We start from the raw sequence: 15,909 nt of genomic DNA, 5'->3' as shown, positions 1-15,909 counted from the left end.
ATTTAAACTTCTGTTTAAGTAAGTCTTTTCCTAATTCCCATATGAAATAGTACCTTTTCATTTTAGCTATTCTATTAATAGCTAATGACATTGTTGCAGAAGAGAATGAGTAAACTAAGTATAAAATACTTTTGTCTCTACTTCTATAGGCACAAATGAAAAATATGTACTCACATAAAAGATATTCTTCCCACTTCTAGTTATTAATGTACAAATAGTCCTTTTTCCCCCTTTACCATTATATGGTGCGCAATGACTAAGTTTAAATCACGTGAATTATTAGAAACAATGTGCAATGTCCCCTTTACATATTAGAAAATCAATTTTTATTTTCTTGTTAAGATATTTGAATTACATATCATAATTTAACTTAGGTTTTTAAAAACATACTTTGTCTTTCTATTAACTAACTGAAGCAGTTCATTTATAAGAGAACAGCAATGTTTAACATGAATCAAACTTGAGAACAAAATGACAACTTAAAAGGAACTTTCATCATCCAGCTAGTAATCAATGAGAGGTTAAAGGAGAGGGCAGTGGAGGGACCTGAGTTGTTGTAGGATAAATGAACTTAATCTGGAGCATCCTCTTGCTAGCTGCAAAAGATGGCACTTCTTGAGCACTCTAAAGCAAACTGTTTTTATTCTCACTTATTTTGTACCTAAGGCTTTCAAGTCCCAGAGGTATCAGTGTGCATTTAGTTTGGTTTGGTTTTGCTTTGCTGTGGTAGCATTTACCAATTTCTTTTCTTTTGTTCTGCCTACCTAATCTTTGAATATCATATTGTTGGCTCTCATATGTGTACATAGAGGTTTCTAAAATGAAAAAAGCAGGGAGGTCATAGTAGGTAGGAACTTGGGGAGGCTGGTTTGGGCAGCATCGAAGAGAGGTGGACATGTCTTCTTTCCCTTGGGTTCAAACAGTGGGGCTTGAAAACATAAGCAAGCCCCTGTGGTGTTGCAGACAGACAGCAAAAGCAGATGATACCCTAGATCAACACCAGAGAAAGGTGCTTTGTATACTTGGCAATTTAGTTCTTTTATAAAATCCAATTAAGTAACAACCCAGAAGATATATCAACAGTTTATCTTAAAAGGGAAAAAAAAAAGCCATCAATTAATTGCCTTAATATAACAGAACCTCTCTCAATTATAAACCTCTAGATAAAACATGAAAATAGAAATGGAAAAATAATCTTAAAACAGATATATAATTGTACACAATAGTTTGTTGGCATTTTAAATGACCTCATTTATATTTTTTCTCTAAAATAAAAAGACAAAAGTCACAGCAGGCACCTGAAAATTCCATACTCATTACACAGTTATTTACACGTAATCTTTCAGGTTGTATGCTGAATTGCCCTCTGGTTGTGTGGTGGAGATTTGCTGCTGCTTGGGTGGATAGAGCCAAGCTTCTGGATTCTTTTCAATGCAGGAAGTGCAGAAAATCATGCCAGAGATAAACAGCAGTACAGCCGAAATGAATCCAATATAGACCGCTCCTCCGGGTTCATGTTTGTTGCTTTCTGGAACTGTCAGATCCAGAAAGTTTGCTATGATCTCCTTCGTGTACCACACTGTTGGTATCAAACCAGAGATCCCCGCAGACATGAAACAGACTCCTCCGGCAAAAGAAGCGTGACTCTTTGTTTCTCTGTCCCCTCCTAAGCGAGTGCATTTCATCCCTACTGTAGAAGTGCAGATCCCCAAAGCAGACAGGACACATGCCAGGACCATGGTGGCCCGTGCAGCCTGCACGTGGACGGGGAGGGACAGAATGGAGTACTTCAGGGTGCAGCTGAACATCCCGGTGCTGTACCACGTGCAGTCCATCCACAGCCCTTGCAGCTGCACAATGGCCGTTATGATGTTGGAGCCCAAGTCCACATTCACCTTCCAGTTAGGCAGCAGAGTGGCCGTGAGCACTCCGGACACTCCAGATAAGGCCAGGATGAAAGCAAGGAGCTGGAGCCCAGCTGACGCCATGACATCACCTTTATCTTTGCCCACCGTTACCCGGTATTTGATGATGATGGCCCTTGATCAAGACTGTAGCTCTGTCTCTGCAGCAGGGAACCAAGTAACAAAGGCTAGGGAAAGAAGACAAATCAGGATGCAAAGAAAGCATGAACAAAAAGGCTTCCATATCCATGTACAGTGGAAGCAAAGAACACATTTGAATAGACCCCACAGTAGAAGAGGACACTGTAGGCCAGGAGAAAAGCTCATACCAGGCCCTCAGAGGCTGCGATTCTCCTGAGTGTATGTGGATGGGTGGTGCCTGATGCATGGCATAGAGAAAAGAGCTGTCCGCTTGTTCTTTTTAAAACTTAAACTCTGCCGAAGTTGTCTATAATGTGGGCAGTGGGCCTTATTAGGAGATTTTGACCTATCAGATTCCAGCTGGATGATCTAATAAGAATTTTAATAGCATTAGAGGTTTTTAAAACTTTCTTTTCTTCCTTATTACCTATGGAGTATTTTAGTTAGAAACAGTGTTTAAGTCCACTTCTTAAAAATGATTTATAAATACATAGTGGAGAAGTTTTAAGTATTCAAAAAATGATTTTATTAAAAAAAAAAAATTTAAGCACTCACCATGTGCCAGACATGTGACCCAAGTGAATTGTTTAAGGAGGAAAGGAAATTCGTAGAAAGAAGGTAAAGCCATAGGCATGATTATCCCTGATTTCCAGTTAATGAACTTTTGCAAAATCCTTATCTAGGTTAACACTCGTTTCACTTCAGGTACAAGATACTCAAAACTAGAACAATTAAGCCTCTGTCTTTTGCTTATGAGAATGTGAGATCCTGTCTAGTTGGGACCAGAATCCTACCCTGACCCAAATGAAGCAGTCTGCTGCAAAACCGGTTATTCAGACGGATTCAGAAGTAGTGACACTGAATCTTGGAAGTACATGCCAGAAATAACCACATCATTAGTTGTATATGAAAGGATACCAAAAATAATTTAACATTTTTTTCTTTTTTTTCTTTCCTTTTTTCTTTTTTTAAGAAGAGAGAAAAGATTGCCCTGAATTTGTGGCTTGGCTGTGCTTTAATCTGGCAGTAGTCTCTGCCTTGAAAGAAACACAGTGGTTTCTGAAATACAGCAATAACAGCTTTTTTGTTTCTGCACTAATTTTTGAATGATGTATTAAGACACCGTGGCTCTACCATGATTCGTATGTATTTCACAAAAGGCAGTATGGGCTCTGAATCCAAAACACTGGGGTCAACTCTTAGCTTTCCAGAACCTCTTTGTGCCTTAGTATCCTCTTCTGGAAAATGGGGAGGATTATTGTATATATATCAAAGAGTTAAATGCATTTTAAGGGCTTAGAACAATATCTAACACATAGGAAGTACTCCACAAATTATAACTGACACTGTTACTAGTATGTTTATTTGTTTTATGTCATGTGACAATTGATACTTAATGCCATTTGAAATTTTTCTCTTCTTTCATTGAGCTAATTTATTTTCATAGAATCTTAGAGCTGAAGGAAACTGTAGATATAACTTTGTGCATCATCATTTTTTCCAATTAGGAAGGACATAGAGGTGGTAAATCACTCTGTGCCACACAGGTCTCAGCAGCAGTGTCCTGCTCTCCCCACCTCTCCCCACCTTTACCCCCAGTACATCCTGGTGAGAGCCTCTCCATGTGCTCCCCGGGAGCAGAGAAAAATGCTGCATCTGGAGGCAGAAAGCACCATTAACTGTCAACTTCGTTCACTCCCTGTCCCACTAAGAAAAACACCACTTGAGACGGCGTTAGTAGGACACATGGCTTAGCCTCACAGACTTGCCCAAGGAGGTTGATGGCTGGCTTCTGTAAAATATCTGAAGTAATACTAATCCATGCCTGTATTAAGAGTCTATACTTAACATAGTTAGAATGCTGATTCTCTAAGAAGTTAAATCCTGGGCTGTCTAAATTCCTTTGTTCTATTTTTGTTCACAGTGTTAAAATGTGACAATTTTAGGGGAGTATTTTCCTGAAATTTTAAATTCCTAAGTATCAGACTTATATACACATAAGAGTACTTAGGCTTTGTGTGGAACCATACAGCTCATTTCTTTCTGTTTTCCAAATTTCTTTTCATATCTGAGACCAAAATAGAACAGAAGTTAAAGATTCTAGAAGAAAATGAAACATGTTTATAGTTTCATAATAGCTGTTTTCAGGTTTGGGTTTTAACATTTCAGACTCCAGCCAGTTCGCTAAATTACTGCCTTCCCAGACCATTTTCAGCTTAGGGTTTCCTCAAAGTCGAGATTGCTGTTACCATTCTCTAAGAGCATCTCATTTCTCTCTTTATTTTTACTTTGGTTGAGTAACCTTTATGTGTTGATCAGTCTGTGCTCAGCTTCCCAATTATAACCTTTTTCTTCCCATTAACCAATACATTTTATAAATTCAGTGTAATTCAGGCTTGCAGACAGCTTGTTCATCTTAATTAACAAGTACTGGCAGTGATAAATTACGGACAGCCAAAATCAGCGTAAACAATATGACATTGCATTCAGTTAGCATAGCGCTCGCTTACTGTTGAATATTGGATTTTAAATGCTTTCTTCTACACAGAGAACTTATGCAGAAAGAATTTGTTCTCTACAATGAAGGTCACTATTCTGTTCCTTTGTAAAAATATACTGGCATCTTAGCTACTATATTGCTATGAAGTCTTTTTTTTTTTTTCCCCCCTTCTCCAGCCACAAGTCTGATACAGTTTGTGGCCTGTTCTCTCAAATTTCTGTCTGGTACAGAATAAAAGCATGTTGTTTCACTGGTGGTGGTGGTGGTGGTGGTGATGGTGGTGAAATGCTGTAAAAGTAAGCAGAAGCAATGGGGTCGCAGGTAAAAACTTAGTTCTAAATAGAGAAGTCTCTCATGGTTCCAGAACACACTGCATACAGAACAGAACCCACAAATGTTAATTTTATCAACTATTTGCCAACAGAAAATCTGGAGTGGATTTCATTAAAATGTAAAGTCAGTTTTCCAGACAAGATTTATTTATAACAAACCTAATATTTAAAAAACAGATTTACAACTTATAATTCAAGCTACATGATACTTAAAGGTCTGTTTCTGAGCATTATTGAAGCTTCTCATTTTCCATACCTTTTGTCAGTAGCCTTCAATGTCTTAATTCCCCTTTGTCCGTTGTCTTCCAGTGAAGCTGTATGACGAGGAGAAGCCACACACATGAGGCTCATCTCACAGCTTCTGGGTATTAGTGACAAAGCTCCAGCAAGTTAACTTGCAACTAAAGAGCAACATGGAAATCTGAGGTAGAAACTGCTGATGGTGCTAGAAGATAAATACCAGGTTCTCCATCTCATTTTTTGAGCTGTGGGAGAATTAAGAAAGGAGAGGCGGGGAAGGGAGGGAGTTGTTGTTACAACAGGATTTGTTGAAACCTGAAAGCTGAAAATGCTTTTGTGTCACTGTATACAGAGGAGGAATTATTTGGGTGCTCACAAAAAGGCTTTCTTTTCCTTTAATATTATGTTTTAGTCCACAGTTATAATTTATTTTTGAATTTTTATCTGTGTTGGAAGATTTCATTTATTATTTTATGTCCCCAATTAAAGAATGTGGTCTGAAATATTTTTAACTAGATTGTGCTTTCAAATGATAGTTGAGACTATCTTTATTCCAGTGCTTGTGACTTCCTTGAAATCAAGAGTCACAAAATCAGTAACTTTCAAAAAACACATTCAAAAGACAGTTTTTAAAATATATATATTTTTTTTAGGGGTGTGTGGGTGGCTCAGTCGTTAAGCATCTGCCTTCAGCTCAGGTCATGATCCCAGGGTCCTGGGATCAAGCCCCTCATAGGGCTCCCTGCTCAGCGGGGAGTTTGCGTCTCCCTCTCTCACTCCCCTTGCTTGTGTTCCCTCTCTTGCTGTCTCTCTCTGTCAAATAAAGAAATAAAATCTTTAAGATAAATAAATAAAATATACATACATTTTTCTAAATAAAAGAAAAAAGAAAACTCAGCAACAACTGTTGACTAGACTCTGACCAGTAAACCTACAAGTATTTGGGGGGGGGGGGTATCCTGAAATTTCTTCTGTTATTCCTTCCACTGAGAAAGGTTTCTGAAGTATAACTTAACAAATTAGAACTTCTAGATAATGTGAAGAAATTATACCAAAATGATGTGAGGGAGCATATTAAGTGAAACAGGGAAATCAAATATTGAGGTCCTAGTACCATGAATAATGATACAGATATATTTCATGTCCATCTATTTTGGGTTTGCATTTTATTTTTCTTCACTAATTTTAATTCTATAAGCTATAAATTCATAGCCACTACAGAGAAAGAAGATAATTTTATAATTGATTTTTTTTCCCAAATGTTGATAGCCATATTAGATGTCAGCCATTTCTTTAAAAAGCAGTGAATAGGGGCGCCTGGGTGGCTCAGTTGTTAAGCGTCTGCCTTCGGCTCAGGTCATGATCCCAGGGTCCTGGGATCGAGCCCCTCATAGGGCTCCCCGCTCCGCGGGAAGCCTGTTTCTCCCTCTCCCTCTCCCCCTGCTTGTGATCCTGCTCTCACTGTGTCTCTCTCTGTCAAATAAATAAATAAAATCTTTAAAAAAAATAAAAAAATAAAATAAAATAAAAATAAAAAGCAGTGAATAAAATACACATTTCAATTATCTGGATTTTTCTAGATTTTTTTTGTTTTTGTTGCCTTGTTTTCTAAGTCTGGCATTTAGCAGTGTATTTTTTCTCTTAGAAATCTAATGCCTGTGGATTTTTTAGCCATAGTGTTGTAATTTTAGTATATAAACTTCTATTTCATGGAAGTATTTAAACAATTCTTTGTGTAAATCCTGGACGAAGTAGAGTTGAATTTCAGGCACTAACAGTAACAGCATTATTATTTCTGCTATCGCAGAAGAAACCTGCCAGATCCCTTTAGTGCCTCGCCTTGCTTTGCTCTCTGCCACGGTTAGTACAGATTCACCTGTGCTGAGGCTTCCTGATGGCAGGTGGAGGGGACAGCCTGCTCCCAACTCTGGCCTCCAGGATAAGGAGGCCTTATTTCTATTTTCAAAACATTTTTGATCATTCTAACTTGATGTGAACACTTATCCAATAAAATATTAACTGCTTCTTTTAGAAAAGCAGACTTCAAAATGCAAATAACTTTCATAAATTACAGACCTTTAATCAAGGTAGAATTTCTTGTATTAAAAAAGGAGATGGAAGAGTAGAGGTTGCTAGAGAAATCGAACTATATTGACCTCATCTGCTTCCACTGTGGACCTTAAAGAGAATTAAATCTTTTAAGTCCAGAGACTTTTGTAGATAAATCTTACCTTTACCTTAGTTTCTGCCTCTTCCCTGGCCCTCTCCCCTGCACACCTGAGTACCGTGGCCAGTGGCCAGTGCCGCGTCACTGATAGACATGGCAGAGCCGTCCTGGACAAGGCGAACTCCTGACCTTCCCCGCACCACTTCTCATTTTCCCCATGTCCATGCATGGCAAACTCCTCCTTTGATTTGGCAGGTAGGTCCCAGATCTTAAAAACATCCTTGATTCCATACCTGACATCCAAATCATTTTGTTTCTAAACCTCAAAATAGATGAAGAATCCTGCCACCTCTGAGCCCCATTGCTGCTGACTCCCTGGCTGAGGAACTCACGAGGGCAAGGACTCGTGTGTGACTTGTGCGTTGCTGAGTCTCCGGTGCCAGGAATGGTGCCTGGCACATAATAGGGGTACAACAGGTACTTGTGGAATGAGCCCAGAAACTGATTTTGAGCATATAACACTAAACTATACATTAACTTTGTATGATTAAAAGTATAATTTTGTTCTTTCTAAAGAGACTACAATTTTAAGTCATTTTGTAACTTCAGTTTTGTCATTTTGGCCTAATAATAATATCTATGTTGATAAAACTGCTTCCTGTATGCTGGGTGCTGTTGGAGGCACTGTGCTACTTGATTCCCAAGACAAGCCTGCGAAATAATAGGGATCCTCATCTTACACATGAGAAACTGAGCTCCAGGGAAGTAAAGTGACTTGACTAAGGTTGTGAAAATAGTAGCAGGAATGGGATTCAGGCCCAGGATATTGTGATTTTTGAAGTCCTTATACACTCCTAGCACTTCCCTGCCTCTACTTAGAAAAGAATGTACTTCTTTTTTTCTTTTTCTTTTCTTTAGATAGAGAACATAAGCAAGGCAGGGAAGGACAGAAGGAGAGGGAAAGAGAATCTTAATCAGGCTCCATGCTGGGTGCGGAGCCCAATGCAGGACCCAGTCTCATGACCCTGAGATCATGACCTGAGCTGACATCAAGAGTCAGACACTTAACCAACTGAGCCATCCAGGTACCCTGAAAAGAATGTATTTCTAGGTCTTATTATAACGAGTCATTTCTTTCTGTGGTAGTCTGGATAACTGTGCAAAAAACATAACCCTGACATCTCCGTGGCTTTACATAAAAACACTTCTCATGCCAAGTCCGTGACTGACTCTGCAGAGTAGCTGGCCAGTGACTCAGCAGTCCATCTATTTTCTTTAACATGTTTTCATGTAGCTATTTTAAAGAAAAAACTACATGTAATTTCTTTAGTGTGTTTTTCTGAGTAATGATAATCTGAAACTCAGACAACCTTTTCTCTTTTCTCTGGAAGACCTAATAATTTAACTGAAAATTTTAGAAATCCCAAGAATACATACTTTTGTATGAGCTTGTTCACCAGATACGAGTTCCTCACCCCTGCCCACACATGAACATCATCTGGCTTTCAAGAAGCCCGAGGCTCAGGCCCCAGCCCCATGGCTCTTATGTCATTGGTCTGGGATGATGCCCACTCACTGTATGTTTAAAATGCTGCCCACTTAATTCCAGTGGAAAGCTGAGGTTCTGATTTTTAAAAAACCATGTCTTCTCTTACTTGCTTTCTGTTTAGCCTTAAAAAAAATAATGAACATGGAGGGGCGCCTGGGTAGCTTAGTTGGTTAAGCCTTTGGCTCAGATCATGATCCCAGAGTCCCAGGATCGAGCCCCACATCGGGCTCCCTCTCAGCGGGGAGTCTGCTTCTCCCTTTCCTCTGCTGCTGCCCTTGCTTTTATGCTCTCTTTCTGTCAAATAAGTATATAAAATCTTTAAAAATAATAATAATAATGAATGTGCAGAGGAAGGTTAAAGTAGTTACCTATTCTGGTTCCACAAATTTAAAGTGATTGACTTAATCTTAAATAATGTTCTCTTCTGACCCAGTCTTAGAAAATTAATAGTATCAGCTATGAGCATGATCAGTTCATTATTTTTCTCCATCTTTATGGTCATTTTAGTTTTAAAATAATGCTTTAGGCTAGCCTGAAGACTTTAACTTTTATAATTGGTAGCTTACAGATTAGTTGGTTGTAGTGAGGACTTTGTTAAAAATGAAGATGATGGGGATGCCTGGGTGGCTCACTTGGTTGTGTCCAACTCTTGGTTTCAGCTCAGGTCATGATCTCAGGGTCGTGAGATCGAGCCCCGTGTTGGGCTTCATGCTGGGCATGGAGCCTGCTTAAGATTCTCTCTACGTCTCCTTGTGTCTCTCCCCTGTGCATGCGTGTTCACATTCTCTCTCTCTGGAAAAAAAAAAAAAATGAAGATGAATGTTCTGAGAGGCCATCCTAATTCTGTTGATTTTTATCAAATCTGGTATGTTTCTGCAGAGTACTCCCCACCCCCCACCACCCTTATCCACAAGTGGTATGTTCTGAGACCCCCAGTGGATGCCTAAAACTGCAGATAGGACCGAGCCCTATATATCCCATGTTTTTTTCTATGTATACATACCTAAAGTTTAATTTATGAATCAGGCACAGTAAAAGATGAATAATAACTAATGATAAAGTAGAACACTTACCACAGTTATACTGTAATAAAAGTTATGTGTGGTCTCAAAATATCTTATTGTACTGTATTCACTCATGATGATGATGGGAGAGGAGGTGACGGGAGGGGAGGGACGTAGGCACAGTGACACAGCATTAGGCAACTGGGGACCTTCTGACGCTGGACTAGAAGGAAGATCATTTGCCTCCAGACTATGGTTGACCGCGGGTAACTGGGAGCACAGAAAGCAAACTGTGGATAAGGGGAAACTATACAAGTTGCACTTACATTCGTTTATTATCTGTTATTGGGGACTCGTTTTCTGTCTTCCTCACATTATTTTGGAATGTTAAGACTATCTTTGGATTTTGTGGTGACATTTGCAGATCAATCTAATTATTTTAGTCTCACGGGTAGTATAAAAAGGTATTTGTTGGGCCTTACCGTTGCACCCTCTTTGCACATTATTTTGAAGAGCAGAACACTTTTTTTATTTTTTATTTTTTATTTTTTTAAAGATTTTATTTATTTATTTGACAGAGAGACACAGTGAGAGAGGGAACACAAGCAGGGGGAGCGGGAGAGGGAGAAGCAGGCTTCCCACCGAGCAGGGAGCCCGATGCGGGGCTCGATCCCAGGACTCTGGGATCATGACCTGAGCCGAAGGCAGACACTTAACGACTGAGCCACCCAGGCGCCCCAGAACACTTTTTTTAAAACATCCTCATTTAGTGGCAGTATCCAAGATGCTGGGCTAAGGATGCCTAGTTTGGGCCTGACCCTCCTCTTCCCTTGTTCCTCTTTGCCTTTCTTCCCTGTCTCTCTCTCTCCTACCCAGCTAGGTCTCCTGCATCTCAGCCCCAGCCCACACTCTAGGGCACTGGGTGAGTTCATGAGGACTTTGTGATCTTGCCAAATTATAAAGCTCGCATTGGTTTTATTCATGTTTCTTATTTATTTTTATAACTCTGGTGATACATAGGAAGACTCTGAGGTGCCCCCAGACCTCCATGAGTTAAATAGTAAAATAAGCACGTAGAGGATGAGATCCAGGGGCTACAGAATCCACCTTTAAAAAGACAGAATGTCTTTCAAGTGAGAAGCCAGAGGAGCAGGACAGCATGAGTACGTTTAAAGAACAAGTACCTCAGCCGAAGGAGCACTGGTCTGGGTGCTTACAGCACGTGGTTGAGGAGAGTCCAGCTGTGCTTGTGCCGGTGAGGAGTCAGGCCCTCGGGCTGGTGCCGTGACCATTACGACCACCAGTCTGTGTACAGCTGCTCCCGTCCGTGGCGCTGCACGGTCTTCGGTCTTCTAATCGAAGCGGTGGTTTCCTCGGAGAGGGAGGCACTGACAAGGCAGCTCGAGTTCGCGCCTAGCCTCTTTGGCGGTCCTGGCTCCTTACGAATTAATGTACTTGCCTCCATGTTCATTTGTGAGTCTTTTACCGTTTTCCGTAGCAGCAGTATTTACTGGAGTGCCTTGTGAGTCTGCCTAGCTTCGACGTCTCCGTGGCTCCGAGGTGCTGGAGCCTCCCTGGGCCTGCCGGGGCGGAGGCCGGGCCTCGTGATTGCCCGGGGTGCTACCACCTGTGGCCGCAGCAGGGGCGGACGCCTCCAGGTGCTGCCGTTCACCAACACCAAAGGCGTGGTCGATGGCGAAGGTCGTGGTTTTAGAAGGGTGTTTTCCCCCAAGGCTCACCGGGAGCTCCAGGTTAAATACAACTGAGAACCCTAATGTGATGTTTGATAGTTCTTGTCCCTCTTGTGCTTCGTTTAGAATTAAGCATTCACCTCCTTGAAATGGTTTCCCTAACTTGGGACCAAGAGACCCTGACTCATCTTGCTGCTGTTATTACTAATAACATGCATGAATTTACACTCATTCATGCATACATTTACCTACATGCATACAATTACGTGCATAACTTACCCTGTAAAATACTTTCTCCATCTGCTCCCCTCACGTGGGCCTCTCTCAGGCTTATTCCTCATCGTGCTCTCAGCTCACTGCCATTCTCTGTTCTCTTACATACTTATGCTGAGGGGAAATGCTGTGACTGTGTTGCGATTCTGAGGAGGAAAGAGAGAAAAACCATTCAGAAATCTATAGGAGGGAAGAAAGGTGGGGCTGAACTTCTGTAGAAATTAATTTTGCTATAGAAAATACAAATTCTAAACTTTAAAGAAAGATGTGTAGGTACGAACAGTGTGTCAGCCCTCGTTGAATACTTTGGTTTAGAACATCTGGGATGCTGTTAAAGTGTTTGCATTTTAAGGTTTTAAAACTGAAATTCTGTCCTTAAATTGGGCTTGGGACAAAAATTGCAGAATAAACCAGTTATAGGAAATCTGATGTACATTCGTATTTGTGAATGTTTTTCTACAAAACACGTAGAGTATCCCAGGCGTTAGTGACTTCCCGCTCTGTTACTCGTATCCAGGGCAGTTGTACCTGGAGGCTGACACTAGCTCAGTGTAGGCACCTGAAGAGTCAGACTCTGGTGGGTGCAGGACCCAAGCATCTCCCAGGGTGCTCACCTCGATCTGTCATTTCACCTGACGCTGAATGTGACTCCCCCAAACCTCAGGTGGTGCCGGGCACCTCAGATCCAGCCACACCCTTCCCATTCCCATCTACACGAGTCTGTCGGAGACAGTGCCACCTTGAACTATGAAAATCCTTCTCTTCTTGCTCCTGAAGGCTTATTGATTATTCCCTGTTGACCTTCTTTCTCGACCTTCTGTCCTCTCCCGGTTATGGTTCTAGTTCAGCTAATTATAAACGATAGCTTCTTAATGATTTTTCCTTCCACGGTCTTGAATGCCAGGGGAAGGGTCGAAGACCCTTTCTTAGCTAATGGCTCCTGTCGTGCCTGTGTCTTTTCATGGGCGTGGTAAGTTAGCTCTTTGGCATATGATGATTCTCCGTCAGGAACAGACTGCCCATTCTTCAGCATTCTCTATCCTCATGGTGACTCGAGATCTGAGTTGGCAGTATCTAAGGCTAGAGATTTAATAGCTTCTTATCCCAGGTCTCTTATAAGTCTAAAGTGCAGCTCTGAGCTCATAACCAGTCATGCCCTAGACATGCTGGCCTGGAAAATGAAACTGCTGCCTGCAGCCTTTTGTAGCCACGGCTGCTAATGTTGAGAAACATAATCTCAGCTTGGTACAGCATTGATATTAGAGTGGATTTGAGAGGCAAATATTTAAATTCGCTATAAATCCTTTAATTTGAAGTTTTAGTAGGTCATTTTGGTATACCAATAGACTGAATTTAGAAAGGGACTGACAACATTAAAATAGAATTTTTAAATGTATCTAGTGCCTATGTACTGATTTCTTTTTTTGTAAGGAAATCCTTTAATAGAGTTAAAATTCAGGGAAGGAAGAATAATGGTTGCAATTTTTAAATAAGCATTCAATTATAAGTAAAAAGCATTTCTGTATCTGTTACCCTAGTTACCGAGCAGCTTTCCTGTATCTCTAGAGAAAAATGGGCTCCATCATTCAGAGTAATTCTGAAAAGTGCTTTTGGGGGCAGGAGTAGAGAAGAGTACGGGAGGTTTCCCAGAGAAGCAGGACACATTGCTGGAATAGCCGTTTTCACACTGAGTTCCTCAGGGTCCTCCTCTAAGTAGGAACTGTATTGGATGATGAGTGGGTATTTTCTTGTAGCTGGGATATACTGTTAGCCGACTTAACTGGGTAACAAAATTACATTCAAACTTTAGAAGGCTGCTGCAGTTAACATAGGGTGCTGCTATATTGGTACAGGGCTTAAAAAACTTTATCTAAAGCCAATGTGAGACATTTCCTGTTTTTGCAAACACCAACCTTATCTCAAAGGAATAAAATCAGGCAAATAAAGAGGAGGCCAAATTTTAAAATCCAAAGAAGCTGGCAGTGGCAGTTTCTGTACTGGAAGGAGAATGTATCTGAACCTGTATTTGTGCCTTATATAGAGTTTTTATAGTATTTCACGGGCTGGGGTTGGCCTAGGGCTCAAACTGTATCTCCTGTTTTGCTGAAAGATTCATTTCCCTGGGGAATGGCAGGCTGTTGGATCACAGCTGGTACCTGTGAAGAAAAACCATCCAAACTGACTGGACTGGGGAAGAATTGGCAGAGAAGGGTGGAGGAGTTGAGTCCTGGAGGGCGGCAGAGTGGGGGACCGGGATGGGATGCCAGATGGTGAGGTGTAGAGTGATGGGGCAGGGCGAGGCCTGGAACCTTCCTGGACAGCTGGGTTCACTTCTCTGTTCCATATCAATAGGAGGAAAGGTGGGGAGGGTGTTTCAGAGTTTGTGAGCAGAGTCTTTGACATTAAAGTCATGATAGTGTATCTGGGGCAGCTTCTTCCAGCGCCCTCCACACAGATTAGCTCTTTTTCCGGCCACAGAAATGCTTTCAAATGAAGCCGTCTTTTCTTCCCTGTTTACTGTAGTGCTCCTGTTCACTCCACCTAAACCCCGAGGCCCCCTCCACAGTCCTTATCCTCCTCAGTGCCTCTCTCTGCTCTCTTGATCACAAACCTCTCCCAGACCCCTGGACCCTGGTGGTGGTTTGTGCCGGTCTACAGAAAGTCCTGGCCTTTTAACCAAGCGCTTCGTTTCCTATAGAAGTACTTGTTACCAAACTTGGAGAAACTGATTAAGCAGCGCATAGAACCCAATTTGAAAAACTATTAAAATTTAATGAGAACATTTAACATTACAGGTAGTCACTCTCTGAAGTGGAGTAACTCCTGTCCCACCAAAGTAGCCTGAAGGCTGATGGATATTTAGGGGAGTTGGTGCGGAAGGGCCTCTCTGCTGGAGGTTTTCACTCTACTGCCTAGGCCGTCCTCTGCGTGCCTACCGTGGACCTCTTCTAGTTATTCCGTAGGGGCACCGTAGCTAATCTGAAACAGTCGGGACAGGATCAGTGATTGTTCGAGGAAAGGGTACGTCATGGCAGCAGGAGAACCACCACTGGCTACTCCAAAAGCCTGTCCAGGCCCCCTGATGATGGGCCCGTCTTCATTTTCTTTCCTTGTCCACACCTCATATACAAGTACTTTTCCTCCATCTTAAGATCAAGAAACTGAAAACACTGCCATTCTCAGGTATGACAGACTGATTTTAAGTTTTGTAGCCACAAGGGATTTTTAGAAGCAAGGCCTTCCAAGAGAACAAGATAACCCCCGTGGAATTTAAAAAATGGAATGAATTCCTTCTGAGAAGCAGTGGTACGACCCCAACTTCATCAACTGCTGTACTTTCTTAGCCTTTGTAGAGTCCGTGTGATGTTCTAAGTAGCAAATTTAACAATTCCTTAGAGACCAAGGCTTTTGTAAATTACGAACAGACTTCGCATTTGTTAGGCCGTGGTCTCTGTCAGGCATTTTTGTGCATGATAACTGCTTTGACTCTGTTTCTCCCTTTGTCTTTACTTTCCATACTATTCCTTTGTTATTTTGAATATAGAGACAGGGTATAAATCTCCTAACAGATATGCCTGAAAAGTTTTATTTTCTGATAATTAAAGAATCTCAACTGCTAGTGCTAGTTCACCACTCAGTGACATTTGGGGGGGGTTCCACTTCCTAGTTGATCCTGCCTGGGCCTCCGGGGGCATTTCACGTTGCTCCCAGAAAGTGATGTGGTCGTGCAGATGACAGTCATGAATGCGGTCCAGCTGGTTAATCAGTGTCTATGCCCAAAGCAAATCGTGTCCTAATTGATTCCCCTTCTGGGGAGTTTAGCACTTAGTGGTCCCTGGGGGGCCATCTGCCTTCTCTTCTGTGTTTGGAAGCCCAGCTTATAGCCAGAACTGCTGCTGCAGTTTATTTTTTTTACACTTTCCAAAGCTAAATAAAATACTCTAAAGCTATCTGTTAGCTGCCTCCTGACTTTAATGATGATTTGGATTGATCTTAAAGGCCATTGTAAAACTACATTTTAAAATTAAGTGATCATCAAGCACAGGTCTAGTGGATGTCATTACAGAGCAGACGCACGGGATGGCTCTGAGTCAGCTCAAAGCCAAGT

General features: G+C 41.4%; 2 protein-coding genes across 2 annotated transcripts in view; one reads left to right on the top strand and one right to left on the bottom strand.

The window, feature by feature from the left end:
- Positions 1–15,909, top strand: part of LOC118001782 (mitochondrial dimethyladenosine transferase 1-like) — a 67,207-nt gene that overhangs the window by 47,486 nt on the left and 3,812 nt on the right. The window lies entirely within an intron of this gene.
- Positions 1,290–2,092, bottom strand: LOC118001783 (claudin-20). Its single transcript, XM_034991929.1, has one exon. It carries the CDS (start codon positions 1,986–1,988, stop codon positions 1,329–1,331), a length of 660 nt encoding a protein of 219 aa, XP_034847820.1. The 5' UTR covers positions 1,989–2,092; the 3' UTR covers positions 1,290–1,328.

The sequence above is a fragment of the Mirounga leonina genome, unplaced genomic scaffold (genome assembly GCF_011800145.1).
Source record: "Mirounga leonina isolate KUSES-001 unplaced genomic scaffold, KU_Mleo_1.0 Mir_54, whole genome shotgun sequence".
Taxonomy (NCBI): Eukaryota; Metazoa; Chordata; class Mammalia; order Carnivora; family Phocidae; genus Mirounga; species Mirounga leonina.
This window is presented reverse-complemented; position numbering and strand designations above follow the sequence as displayed.

Coding starts and splice junctions, on each gene's coding strand:
- LOC118001783 (XM_034991929.1), bottom strand. CDS start 1,988: ATGGCGTCAGCTGGGCTCCAGCTCCTTGCTTTCATCCTGGCCTTATCT.